At 34.6% G+C, this 15081-nt stretch overlaps 1 protein-coding gene across 4 annotated transcripts in view; it reads right to left on the bottom strand.

The window, feature by feature from the left end:
- Positions 1–488: 488 nt before the first annotated feature.
- LOC120527867 (C-terminal binding protein 1) overlaps positions 489–15081 on the bottom strand; it is a 443475-nt gene continuing 428882 nt past the window's right edge. For 3 of the 4 annotated variants that reach the window (XM_039751777.1, XM_039751778.1, XM_039751775.1), the window contains 3 exons: positions 10626–10753; positions 3443–3557; positions 489–1614 (listed from right to left, as the gene is read on the bottom strand). In XM_039751777.1, the coding sequence (XP_039607711.1) occupies positions 1428–1614; positions 3443–3557; positions 10626–10753 (430 nt within the window). In that variant the 3' untranslated portion in view covers positions 489–1427. Of the gene's footprint in view, positions 1615–2392; positions 2494–3442; positions 3558–10625; positions 10754–15081 lie in introns of all 4 variants that reach the window. The other variant, XM_039751779.1, reaches the window with a different exon arrangement.

The raw sequence follows: 15081 nt of genomic DNA, 5'->3' as shown, positions 1-15081 counted from the left end.
CCACATCCCACGAGTTCATTTCTCAACTCGGTGTGTAGAAAAGGAGAATGAAAATCTCTCCATCTAGTTACAGTGCAAACAGTAATCACTAACCCTGGCTCTCTTGGTTTGTCTGCCTGTAGTCGAGTGGTCTGATGGCCTCCCTCCCTCCCTCCCTTCTCTGTGTAACATCTGGTGGGTATCTTTGTCATCGTCACTCTCAATTATTCGGCGCATGCGTTTTATCCTCTGATGCACTCAAACAATGTCAACCACAGCCCAAGTGATTCATTATTGAACTTGGCTCAAAAACACAGTGACCACACAGCTACAGCAAACAGAAAGAAAACTTGCCATCATAACACATTGCTACTGATCTGCATAAGGTAACATATAATGCAGGATTAGAATATTGTTTTTAATAATACACAGATTCTGGCAATCAAGATGAAACATTAACATTTATTCCCATGATAAAGATACTGGCACAAAAAATGTGAGGCAGAAAAGATGTTTAATTTGAATTTTATTTCTTTTAAAATAATTCATACAAATGGATACAGTCACAAACATGATTTTGTTTAGTTTTGCTTTTCTTAACCAAAAGATATTGCTAGCCTACCACTTTACCAGGAGGGAACTGATGTAGGCGATGAAATGTTGCTACCTTCCTGTAGACTAGTGCCCTTATTTAAAACCTTTAATTCTTAATGCATTACCATCAATTATTTACACTGAAATGGGTGACAGAAGCATGGTGAGCAGTTTCTATGAGACATCACTTTCCCCATAATCTCATTTAACACGTGTGCCCTTAAGATTGAAACTAAGGGAATTCATGCCAAAAAAATAAGCAAAGTGATTGATTTAATTTTATGTTTCTCTAAATCATTCTAAAAAAATAAGACAAGCAGGTACAAAAACAATGCACTATGTGGTTTTGAAAGGAACATAACTGGGAAAAAAATTTAATTTCCTGAGAAAGTTTGCAGAACTGCCTCTATTTGGGCGTGTTTCGAAAATATAAAAAGAAAATAATTTGTTTTCCCACAAAATCAGTTGGTTGAATGCCTCCTTTACTTTTTTTTCTGTTTGACCACTAAGCAAAAAACCATTTTAATGTTCTAAAAACTGTACACAGACATGTTACATTCATGATATAATTAACTACAATAACTTTTCTTGCTTAACAAAGAACCCATAACACACAGAAACAAATCAGTCCACTGGACAGTGACAAACTACAATTTATATGGAGGAAAATATTTTAAAATTCTCTTTCCAACATCTTCTTCCTTTCCCCAAAACACTTTCCTCATATTCTTGGATAAGTTTCTAAAATCATAGTCAGCTCCCTTTAAGTTCATTGTATTACCGCTGGTCTACAATTGTTTCAATCTCTTCTCCATTGTTGTAGCAGGCCACTCTGTGACTGCAAGCTTTGCCAGCTACAACTGGTCACTGGGATGCTGCTCTCTGTCAGCTTCTGGTTTGACAGTCTGGCCCGGAGATGGGGCATGCGGGGGATGGGCTACTGTTGGAAGGCCGTGTGATAAAGGCATGGCATTAGGGACAATTCCTTCTACTGTTTGGGGAAGACCTGCGGGGGCCAGGCTCACAACACCAGGTGGGTACCTATCCCAGAGGACGAAAAAGTTAAAGAAAGAAAATTAGTCTACACGATCATATTTACAAGCTTCTCAGTACTTTCAAAAAGCTTTAGAATGGCCACATTAATATCAAGATGTAAAACACTATTCTGATTCTAAAAAAAACCAAAACAAATAAATATAAATGACTAATATTTTCTGTATTTTGTGAACATTAAATATAATATTTCAGATCCGCTCTTGTCAGAGCCCTTGTTCTTTGCCATAATCTACAAGACACCCAATTTTCAGAAAAAAATCTAAAGAAAGCTATAATTGCTACCTATAATGCACTGTTTGGTCAAACTCTGAACCAACACTTGGGAAAATCTGATTTATAACCGCTGACAAGAACAGATCTGCTATTAAAAAACTTTTAATAAATAAAAAAGCAACTACTAATAATAAAAGGCGATATATTAATTGGTATAGGTTGTCAAGTCTCACTTGAATTGTGAAATTTGACAGTAGAACCAAACTTTGTCTCCCTCAGATGAATCTATAAAACCTTTTAATTTATCTAAATGTGAAATAAATATTATTATCTGGGAGGGAGCAATTCTGTAAATAAAGTAATTGTGGAACTTTTAAAGGATATGGGTCAGCAGTATTATAAAAACAAAATCCATTTCTTTAAAATGTATATGGACTTGCTACAAAGTAAATTAAGTATTTTTCAAATTTCAAGAAAACCTTGGGTGCCCATGTTTTGGTGTTATTGGCTCATTTTCGTTTTTAGACTTAGGCTACGTTTTTCTTTTTACCTTTCAGTATTCGGATTCAAACACACAAAATTCTGATGAGCCTGTATTAAATCCCAGCATGGTCACTCATCCTTAAGTTTTGTACGACAGCTTGAATGTGACTAAGGAATCAAATGGAAACAACAGTATTTTAAATCTACTGTTATATACTTGCAATCTCTAACAATTTTGAATAATGTCCATAAAATGTTCTTAAAAGGGTACCTGTTATCTTTTAACAGCACTTCAAATTAATGTATTATTGATTTGAATTATTAATAATAAAGGCTGATCATAAAAAAGAAACAAGAAAAACTAAATTGAATTACCTTCATCAAGACATTTTTTTTGCTAAATACAAATGTGAAAATTGTGTTACTGGTCAGTTTATCTTACTGTTAGTAAGACTGTGAATCATATCTTGCATGTATTATTTTGAAATGCAAACACTACAACAATTTGCCTCTTTTATTTTACTGATAATGGAGAATCTGAAACTATGAACAAGCTAATACAATTGACTTTGTTGACAATAATCTAGCAGAATTTGTAAAATGCTTTAAAACCTGTTTTGGGTAAGGTTCTCTGGGTAGAAGATTAAAAAGTAACATACTTACAAAAGATTCAAGTCTTTAAATAAATACACTGGAAAGCAATGGCAATGAAAAACATCCAGCTTTAAAAGATCAATCTTCTACAAAATTCAATTACACACTTGGATTCACTGTGAAAGTGTGCAAACCAGACAGTGATCAAGACAATGATACAGCATGTCTGGTGAGTTAGTCTGGTTAAACAAATGTAAAAAAAAATGTTTTTAAAATATATTTTACAAATGCAGAAATGAGTTTTGTCCAAAGGTACACGAATCTCTAAACGAAACAGCATTTTAAACTCTTTTAGGTGAGAAGCATGCATTAAATTTACAAAAATTGTTTATGTAAAGAACAAGGGCTTTGAAAGGGCAGGATTAATTATCAAAGTGTTCTCCACCTATAGAAATATATGACATATTTTGGAAGAGGCAGAGCTAAGTAGGAAAAACTAGATGCATTATTTTGGTATTTTTACCTGTATGCTCCATTGAGCTCTTGGTGTACAACTGTTGGATCCATGTTTGCCCAGTGTGTGGCTTGGGAAAGGTAGTCTTTGTTGACACAGTTTTTCAGACTATCTGGAATGCGGCCTGATAAAATTTGGAGAAGAAAAACATAGTTAAAATCAGTGGATAAAATAATTGCACACTAGTGAATGGTTTACAAAGACATCATATTACTTGGGAGCACTTGGAATTATAAAGGACATCTCAGAAGTAAAGAGGCAGCAATTTTATATGTACATATATTTTTTAAGAAACGTTTCTTTGTTGTGAAAAATGTGTTGAAGTGAATGGACGGCATTTTAAACAACCTGTAAAGAACATGTGCCAACGTTCTGCTTATAAAAACTGTAGTGACCTACATCACTAAAAATGAAATAAATAAAAATGACAACATGGGGCCAGATGTCTGTATCACTGACTGCACTATTACTTCAGAAACATGCATTTTAATTATCGAACAGTTAATGAGTTTTTATTATTTATAGATAGTGCCTGATGACCCTGACAATCATCGCTCTCTGATCACGTGTCTTACTTGTATTTCCGACTGGATGAGCAGTAACTTTCTCAAACTAAATAAGGAGAAAACAGAAATCTTACTGATTGACAAAAATGCGTATAGTGAGGGTATCAAATATAAACTTGATCCCTGAGGCTTAAAAGGGAAGTCAGAGGTAAAGAATTTAGAGGTAACTATTGACTCTGACCTAAATTTTAAATCACATATTAGTCAGATTACTAGGATTGCATTTTTCCACTTAAGGGATATAGCAGAAGTTAGACTTCTCATAACTTTGCAAGACACTGAAATAGTTAACACATTTGTTTTCTGCCAACTAGATTACTGTAACACACTCCTTACATGACTACCTAAGAAAGACATCAATTGGTTACAGTTAGTGCTGAATGCTTATATATACAAGAGACAACCTGAAAAGAAGTGGTGAGGCGGCTTTTTGCTGCTATGCACCTAAAATTTTGAATATTTTACCAACTGAAAAAATGCCAGACTAATACTATGGTTTATGGATTGAATGGCAGGTATCCCAGATGTCCACATGACCACCATCATTAAACTCTTCCATGTTAAGCCTGTAAACCATGAGGACTGATTTAGACCATCTTAGACCATCTATGTTTGGTAGAATGCCCAGTGGGGGATGGGAGGTCTTTGCGCCTTGGAACCCTTGCAGATTTCCATTTTTTGTTTTTTCTGTCCTCCTGGGCACCCCACCTTACCTTTTTCTTTATTATATACAGTATAATAATATTGTCTAATCTTGTTTATGTTTTATACATTAACTTCCTTTTTATTGCATCTTGTAAAGCACTTTGTGCTAGACTTTTTGTATGAAAATGTGCTATGTAAATAAATGCTGTTGTAGTAGAAAACTGTTTATCTATGTGCACGTACATATATTACTTTTACACACATTTGCCTGGCCTTCTGCTGCTTTAAGTTTGGATAGTCTTCCACATTTACAAATTGTATATAGATTAAAAACTGACCTAAATGCAATGAATGCTGAATTGTAAAAAATATGATGTAATTCTGGAATTGACAATGTAATCAATAGCCAATAGGCATTTAAAAAGTATACATACATCCTATTTGGGGAACACTTAACAGGTATCTGTGTTTGTCAACCAATGTACAGAAAAGCTCTGCATCACAATAAGGATGCCTACTCCATATTCAGGACACCAAGATGGAATTAGGCATTTGCCATTGTAATTTTGTGCAGTGACATTCTCCTTGTTATCTTTTCATTCCATGGAGGTGTAATGTTGAAATTAGTACCAGTAGTATTAGAATTCAAACTTCACACCATCTTTTCATAACATTTGTAAATTGCCAGCACTCTCTATAATTTTAATTTTTTACTCGTTTTACTAATGTTGATATCTACACATTTGTCCCCTCTTCACTATAATTTCATCCATCCATCCATTATTGAAACCCAGTTATTCAGAACAGGGTTGTTGGGATGCTGGAGCCTATTACAGCAAGCACTAAGTGCAAGGCAGGAACAATATCTGAATATTTAACATTTTCATAAACCAACTGCATTTCTGGTCAGACAGAACTGAAGCATTAATGTATCAGGCACTATGGCTTAAGAATAGAACAATATGATTTATTTGATATGGTATGATTCAGTACTCTGTAAAAATGAACAGAAGTAATGAGATGGATAGAGACAATTAAGTCCAGTGCATATTTAATGACTACTATATCATATAAAAAAAACAACTAAATTTGAATGGCAGCCAACAACAAACACCGAAGAACCATTCTCTGGTTTGAAGGTCAACTAGGGTATATAATGGTGCAAAACTCAAAAATGTTTTCAATCTGATGCAGACAACGTAAAGAGTTATTGAACATTTTTACTGACATTTGCAAGGCTATAGTATACGTCCTGTCAAACAAGGTTCTTTTCGAAATTTTAACACCCAGAGATAAATTATTGTTCCTGTCTTGTCCCTATGCTTACTGAAAAAGGCTAAAACTTCTCCGTGTCCCTGCTCCGGATAAGCATGTTTGGAAGATGGATGGACGGATCACAACTGAAGGTCAGGCACACAAACTTTCATACAGGTAAGAACTAACTGGAGCATTCTGGTGGAAAACAGAGGCTACTGAAGTTCTGGGCTATTTTTATAAATAACATGTGAATAATATACAAGAACTTGCTGCTTTCTTACTCATTCACAGACTATGACAATATTTTAACATCTGAATGCTATCTTTTTGGAACTCATTGGGCCATCACCTCAGATAAGTAATTTGACCATGTTACTACCATACCAGAGACTCTTGGTTAATGGTGTTATTTTCAACCTTCACAAGAAGCTAAATCAGCATTAAAATTCATTTTAAACGTTCCACTGCTTTGAACTCTGATGCTTGTTTTGAGGTATATGTGGACGTATTTTTGGAACAGCATTAGGTTGCAAGATAAAATGTGCCATTTGCAAAATTACACTTCATGAGCTGTAAAATTTCTGGTGCTTTTATGTATATGCTCTTTGCTGCACAGTTATGCAAATACAACCGTAAACTAAAATGAATAATATACATGGGTAACCAAAATAAAGAAGCTGCCTTTGTAGAAAAAGTAAAGAAATATACAAAATATGATTTGCACACACTAGGGCTGATTTAATTTTTTTTTTTCCACATATAGTTCTAAATGGACTACACCCTACTTTACAAACAAAACTGAAGTCCACATCTCTGGTGCTGGTCTGTGACATTTTGTAAGAATTTGTAAAACAGTGGTGGAAATGGAAGCATTTAAGCATATAACAATAGCTACACGATCCCAAAGCTGCCTGCACAGCACAGAAACTGGACTCGTTAAAGTAGTAAATGATTTGCGAGTGAATGCAGACAGAGGCCATTTATTTGTTCTCATCCTCTAAGATCTGAGTGCTGCATTTGACACCATTGATCATAATATTCTTAGAAATCGCCTTAGTCAATGGGTGGGCCTCTCTGGCAGTGTCTTAAATTGGTTTGAATCCTACCTGACAGGGAGAAAATTCTTTGTTACTTGTGGTAATCACAACTCAAAGACATATGATATTCTATATGGTGTTCCACAAGGCTCTATCCTGGGTCCGCTGCACTTCTCAATCTACATGCTTCCATTAGGTCAGATTATCTCAGGGCACAACGTGAGCTACCACAGCTATGCTGATGACACACAGCTGTACTTATCAATAGCACCTGATGACCTCGATTCTTTTGATTCACTAACACAATGTCTGACTTGTATCTCAGAATGGATGAATAGTAACTTTCTCAAGTTAAATTAAGAGAAAACTGAAATCTTAGTGATTGGCAATAATGGATACAATGAGACTATTAGAAATAAACTGGATACATTAGCATTAAAAGTCAAAACGGAGGTAAAAAGCTTAGGGGTAATTGTTGACTGTAATCTGAATTTTAAATCGCATATCAATCAGTTAGGACAGCATTTTTTCACTTAAGAAACATAGCTAAAGTTAGACCTCTTATATCACTGAAAGATGCGGTGAAATTAGTTTACGTGTTTGTTTTCAGTCGACTAGATTACTGTAACGCACTCCTCTCAGGACTACCCAAAAAAGACATAAATCGTTTTCAACTAGTGCAGAATGCAGCTGCTAGAATCCTAACTAGGAAAAGAAAATCCAAGCACATCTCTCCAGTTTTGATGTCACTACACTGGTTACCTGTGTCATTCAGGATTGACTTCAAAATTCTGCTTATGGTTTATAAAGCCTTAAATAATCTCGCCCCATCTTATATATCAGAATGTCTGACACCTTATATTCCAAATCGTAACATTAGATCCTCAAATAAATATCTCCTTAGAATTCCAAGAACAAAACTTAAAAGAAGTGGTGAGGCGGCCTTCTGCACCACCACCACCTACTCCAAGCATCATGATGCTCCAACAATGATGGATGGACTAAAAGGCAGAAGTTTATGTGACCATCATCATCAAGTCCTTCCGTGAGAACCCTAAATCCAAAGAGGATTGTTTCATTTATGTTAGGTAGAATTCCCTGAGGGGACTGGGCAGTCTAATGGTCTGGAATCCCTACAGATTTTATTTTTTTCTTCAGCCGAGTTTTTTTTGTTTTTTCTGTCCACCCTGGCCATTGGACCTTACTCTTATTCTATGTTAATTAATGTTGACTTATTTTATTTTCTTACTGTGTCTTTTATTTTTCTGTTCTTCATTATGTAAAGCACTTTGAGCAACTGTTTGTATGAAAATGTGCTATATAAATAAATGTTGTCATTGCTTGTGTTAGAGAAACCCAATTGGTCTCAACTATTAAATCCCGGCAGAAGACTAACAATTTTAGTCTAGCAAACCCTGATTAGAGCTGTTGAATAGCTGTCCTTATTGCATCTCTATTGTTGGTCATCCATTTAAAAATATAACCATGACAATAAAAATAAACTAACTTCTCTATTCTGTTTATCTTTTGAAATTGGAGATTTCTTTATTTAGAGTCAGACTTGAAGGGATACCAGGTTATTCATTCCTCTTTCCCAGGCTAAGGGGAGGTAATATGGAGGTAATTAACACCTTAGGGCTCTTAAAAGTTCACCCGGCAGCTCCACATCTCTAGTTCTAACAGCACGTGCTTGACTGTATCATGTTTTGTTTATCTGTCATAGCCCACTGCCCCACAGACCTGTATTTAACATTCCTAACTCTGCCTAACCCTTAAATAAAACCCCAAGGTTGACACCCCGCATCTTAACTTCTGAGGCCAGAAAAATGAAAGAACCTAGATCAAATTAGTATTAAAAGATTTTATTGTATTTATTAAAAGATAAAATAAAATACAAATTTAAAAGATTAAATAAAGATCATATCAAATATAACACTTTAGCTTGTTACCTATTTAAATTATTAGCCTCTATAAAACTGTTAAAAGTATATGTAATAAAGAAAATAGTATTCTTAAAATAATTCAGCAGTGATGAATCAGATTCAGACCTCCCTTTAAATCTTCAGGATGATGATCTCTAACTTGTTGAGCTTATACATAGTACTTTTGAACATAAGCAAACAGAAACAATCACTTCCTAATGAACTGTTTTGCCTACCTCAGAACTCCCCTGCTAAGGTGGTTTCATACTTCTTTTAAACTACACAATTTCCTTCTAGTTATCTGACAACCCATAAAACATATAATTAAGATATCAGTTATGTAAATTATCTACTTCTGTATTCTTTTTTTATTCCAACTAATATTTATCATGCTATTATCTTACAAACATTTCTATGTTAAATAATCAGTTAATTATTTTGCCATACAATACTTCAGTAATAAAATATCTTGGTTCAAATGTTGCACTTTTTGTGTAGTACTCAAAAGGGAAACTGCTTTTCATAGTTTTAACTGATATTCTTTTTGTCTTGTTTATTAGCTCACTGCTTAATTTTCAAATCACCTTGCATAACAGTCAGGTCCTCAGATGCAAAAATTTTACTTTGTGATACCCAAGTATCTCTAGTTTCTGACCCGATTCTGTTCTTAGGCCAAGCTTCCACTGGTGGGCCAGAGTGTTCCTTTTTCTTGATAGATAATCTGACATGCCTACCCAAGCAGACAATCTTTTTTTGTTCAGGTTTAATCTAATATACATTTGCAAAAGCTAGAACTTGCCCTATTCATACATGTATACAAACACTCTCATTCTTTACCAATTTTTAGTTAAAATCAGCAAAGCATTCAAATCACTTGAAATTGTTTTTATTTGGAATTTTGAAAGTTGAAGTTTTAACATTGCATTAGTCTAAAGAATACTCAGAAAAGGATACGCACAAGATATCAAATTCCTACCTCCATCATTTAATGTAAAATCCAAAAAATACAGCACAAAGTAATGACAACTTCTGTGGAAGTTTTTCTTTACTGAAAATGACGTCTGTGTTAATCAGTCTAATATAAGACTTTTGAAAGTTTCAATGCCAAAGCCTCAAGTAGACACTCAAGGCAGTGAAAGATGTTATTTGTACATGCTGCCTGTTTGAACTTTACATGGGAGCATCTGCTACATACTGCTTAGAAAAAGAGTGGCTTTCAAAAAGAGTGAGACAAATGTGTCTGAAGATATCAATATAAATCACATATGTAAATTCTGATTTTGAGTCAGTTAATTCAATTAATAAGCAGAAGTGTTATTAATGTCTAGGTGCCTAGTTTTGCATATTTCTTCCATGCCCACACAATTTTTCCTAAGGTCATCTATATAGAACGACGACTGTGAAAGCCAATTTGGGATATATTCATGCTCTTAATGTACAGTATATTAGATAGATGAAATATCAGTGACTATTTGTTTCCTGACGAGTATGCAATGAAGCTTCTACTTAATATTTATAGTTTGAGCCCTTTTTTTCAACCTTTAAGCTTCATGCAACAATATTCAGAGTTCTCTTTTAAGTAGTTTTGTTCATATATGTACAAGTCCTACACAGCCCTCACCACATGCCCCCCAACCTGCTGCCATATTATGTTTTTTGAAAAACATTGGGGTATCTCCTGTTGTGTTCAGTTTTGCCAGGATAGGTGCAAATACCTCTGCCATCCTAAATGGATTAACTCCAATTTGAGATTTTTGTTATTTACCTGTAACAGCCCTGCGGATCTCTCTTGCGGCTTCTTCTCTCATTTCAATAGACGCTTGTTCACTGTACCACGCAGCATGTGGAGTACAGATGAGATTTGGGGCATCCTTTAAAGGACCTTGGCTAAAACTACAAAAAAATATTAAAACAATCTCTTAAAATGTCACTATGACCTTCTAAATATGTTGTGAAGAAGATGTTATGAGACACTGTTAAAACAGGCTTTCAAAATAAATCAATGTTTGACTACAAATAAATATTACCAGACAACTGTAAGACAAAGCTGTGCATTCTACTATATTTTTCACAATTATCTATATATTTCTTATTTCTTTTAAAACAATAATTAGTTTTAACATTTTCATTCACAAAAAACAATGATGAAAGATGAAAAATGGAAGCATTACACATGCAGGTAGTTGCTTAGAACACTTTCACAATAATCCACTTGATAACAAGGCATCACTCTCAATATAAAGAACACAAATAATGTAATTCTCCAAGGCAGTAAACTATAAAACATAATGCAAAAATGTGAATTCTACATTAAGGCAATTTTAAGATTTACAGGCCTTTAACAAGGTATTAAAAGTCACTGTGTGATGCTGAACAAGTCACACCTGCCAGTACCAAAGTGTAGAAATATCTGTAAACCGCTGTAAAATATCCTGTACTGTAAGTTACGGTGGATAAACATGTCTGTTAAACAAATAATAAAAATAGCAGTAATTCCCATAATGTTCACAGTGTAGTAGTAGAAAAAGTGAGGGACCTGTTTTATTTTCTGGCTGGGACACCAGAAATATGAAGAGATCTGGTAAATTTACGAATAAGATTCATAAATAGGCAAAAGTCAGCATTAACAATTTCACTATCTCTGTTGTGGATTGTCACCGTGGTAGACTGACTTTCATAAATAGCCCAAACAAGCTTTTTGAAAAAAAGTAATATATTTATAACATAAGGACAATAGAAGATGTATATATGCAAATATGTGTGTGTATGCATGCTACAAAGCATTATCTCACAGGAGTTAGGATGAAGCTTAATAACAGTTAGAAGTTATGCTTCACAAGATTATCACCTTTTAGTTTCAGTTACACCAATACTATCATAAATTAGCTGTTTTTTTTTTTAAACTACTAAGTTAACATTAATAGTTCTTAGAATCAAAGTGGCTATACTTATAGTTCTAACAAAAGTGATGTTTTGTTCCTTTCCTGGTTGATTTTCTCCAGACAAATGGATAGGATTTTTGGTACGTTTTCTTTCTTTGTTCAGGAGCTAGCCTCCTTCTTAGACATAGGTCACACCTTCAGGTTACAGGCAGAACTACAGTTTCTCTTCAAGGTTTTTACACAATGTCCTTGGCTGCTAGCAAAGTTAGCGCCTGCTGGGTCGGCTAATGATCAGTCATCTCCAGTCATTAGCAAGGCAAATGGATTGCTTTTATGTGGGTCTCTCTCTTGCTTGTATACTTGCTATTCCTCAGCAAGGCTGGACTAATAACAACTTTGTCCAATTCCAATACAGACAAGTATTAGACCCTTCCAGTCCAGCGCAATTGCCATATGGAGTAAAGGGATTGCCCCAACATCTGTTGTGGCCACACCCTATAAGCTACGGGATCCCACTATGCACAACACAAGCTAGGGTCTTACAAGGGTTTTTAAACAAAGAAAAATATATCTTTCTACTGGTTTCCTGGAGTTCACATAAGGCAATTCTTCTGGTTGATCATTGGTGCAAAGTTATGTTCATCAATGTTTTTTTTTTTTTTACATTTTACCAATTTGATTAAAATCAAATAACATTCCATACAAGCAAGTCAAGTTTAACAAAACTAGGTTTGAAACAAATCGACCTCCACCCATGAGAAAGAGAGCTAGGTTAGCAGAGTAAAACTTTATTATTAAAAATATGTAGATAAATAAATGAATTAAAACAAATAGAATAAAAAAGAGAGAGAATCCCATTCCTCAATGCTTATTCTAAAATTGTGTTGCTCAGATTCCACCAGGTTTTGAAAAAGTTTTGTACAGATCCTCTAAGTGAGAATTAGATTTTTTCCAATTTTAGATAATACATAACATAACATCAATTGTCCACTCACTAAAAAGAGGTGAGTTAGAATTCTTCTAGTTGAGCAAAATAAGCCTACATGGCAATAGTGATGTAAAGGCAATTACAGTTTGTTTATCCTTCTCCACTTTAAGCCTGCCTGGAAGTACGCCAAACACAGCTGTAAGTGGATTAGGAAGGATTGTGACACCAAGACTGTCTGAAAGCCATTTAAAGATTTTTGTCCAAAATTATGTTAATTTGGTGCAGGCACAAAACATGTGGCCTAATGAGGCTGAAACTTGATTGCAATGTTTGCAGGTTGGATCTTGCCCTGTAAACATTTTGGACAATTTTAAACGAGACAGATGCGCTCAATATATAATTTTAAATTAAATAATTGTATGCTTTGTGCATATGGTGCTTGAGTGAATTCAGTGCATTGCTGCCTTCCATACCTTTTCTAAGATGTAGAGTGAGAGATCATTTTCCCACTGTACTCTGGGATATTTGAAAGGGAGGACTTTAAAATGTTTTTATATATTACAGAAATGCTGTCTTGAGTCCTCAAAACTGACCAATATTTCTTCCAAAATAGAGATAGGTGGGAGGTGAGGGAAATTGGGTAGGTTTTGTTTGACAAAGTTTCTAATTTGAAGGTAGTAAAAGAAATGTGTTGCTGGAAAGTTAAATTTAGAGTGTATTATTCATAGGGTGCGAAGACTTTGTCTATATAAAGATCTCTAAGTGATTTAATCTCAAATATTTTCCAAACAGTAAAAACATTGTGATGACTTGTATGTATTGGGGTACAAAGCAAGGAATATAAAGAAGTAGTGCAGTATTTTATTTCTATTGTTGGACCAAGCCTGTGTATGTTCCTCTATTTGTGTCAATGTCCAGGTTTTTATAGTTTGCATATTCACCACCCAGTAATAAAACTAAACGTTAGGTAAAGCCATGCCACCTTCTTCCTTAGGTCTTTGTAGGGTCGCCTTTTGGATACATGGATGTTTTGAATCCCAAATAAATGAGATTATGGTTGAATATAATTTCTTAAAAAATAATTTATTGATGTATATTGGAATGTTTTGAAATAGAAAGAGAAGCTGAGGAAAGATATTCATCTTGACCATGTCAATTCTTCCAGCTAAAGTGAGATGGAGGGTAGACCATCTATGCAAGTCTTGCTTAATTTTTTTCCATGCAGACAGCAAAATTTTGGTAATAAAGATCTTTATGTTTTTGTGATGTTTACCCCACGGTATTTAAACTGATCTGCAATGATAAAAGGGAAGGTGTCCAATTTAATATATTGTGTTGAGAATTCACTGGAAAGAGCATGGTTTTGTTCAAATTAATTCTGAGACCAGAAATCTTTTGAAATTCTGTTAGTGCTGTTAGGCCTGCAGGCACAGTATTTTGTGGATCAGATATATACAATACCATATCATTTGCATTTACAGAAAAATTCTATTCAAGTCCTTCTCTGATAATCCCCTTTATCTCATAAGCATTTTGACTGTGAGCTGCCAGTGGCAAACAGAAGTGGTGACAAGGGACATCCTTGTCTAGTACCACGTTCTAGTTTGAAGTAGTCTGGTCTGAGTTAATATTGTTAATGCAAACTGAAGCTTCTGGACTGCTATACAGTAGTTCGATCCATGCACAAATATTTGGGCCAAACCCAAATTTCTACAATATGGTGAAATGGTAGTTCCATTCAACCATTACAAATGCTTTTTCTGCATCCAGCAATAAAATCATCTCCAGGGTGTTTGATTTTGTGGGTGAGTATATCACATTAAAAGGGCGTCAAAGATTGGAAATGTCTGCTTTTAATAAATCCAGTTTGTTCTTATGATATTACTGAAGGAAGCACTTTCTCAATCCTTCTGTCTAGGACTTTGGAGAGTATCTTTACATCATTATTCAAAAGTAAGATTGGTCTGTATGATGTGCATTGTAGTAAGTCCTAATTTTGCTTAGGAAAGACAGTAATTACAGATTGACAAAAAGTTTACGGTAGAATTTTATTGTCTCTAGCTTCTGTAAATATTGCTAATAAAAGGGGAGCTAGCTTAATTGAGAATTTTTTTATAAAATTCAGCAGGGTAGCCATCAGGGCCTGATGCATTCCCACTCTGAAGTGAGTTTATAGTATCTAGTAATTCTGATAGTGCCAGAGGTTTTTCCAATTTCTCTGCACTGAGAGCATCTAGTTGTGGTATCTGTAATGCATCCAGAAATGCAATAGGTTGTGTCTTGTCTTCTTTTAACTCAGTAGAATATAAGGGCTTATAGTAGTCTCTAAATGTTTGCATTATATTTTTATGATCAGTGATTTTGTCTCCGTCTGTGTTCGTAATTGCTGGGATTGAATTGCAAGCTTCCCA

This window comes from Polypterus senegalus, chromosome 4, assembly GCF_016835505.1.
Source record: "Polypterus senegalus isolate Bchr_013 chromosome 4, ASM1683550v1, whole genome shotgun sequence".
NCBI lineage: Eukaryota > Metazoa > Chordata > Cladistia > Polypteriformes > Polypteridae > Polypterus > Polypterus senegalus.
Note: the sequence above shows the minus strand (reverse complement) of the source record. Positions and strands in the feature narration are given on the sequence as shown.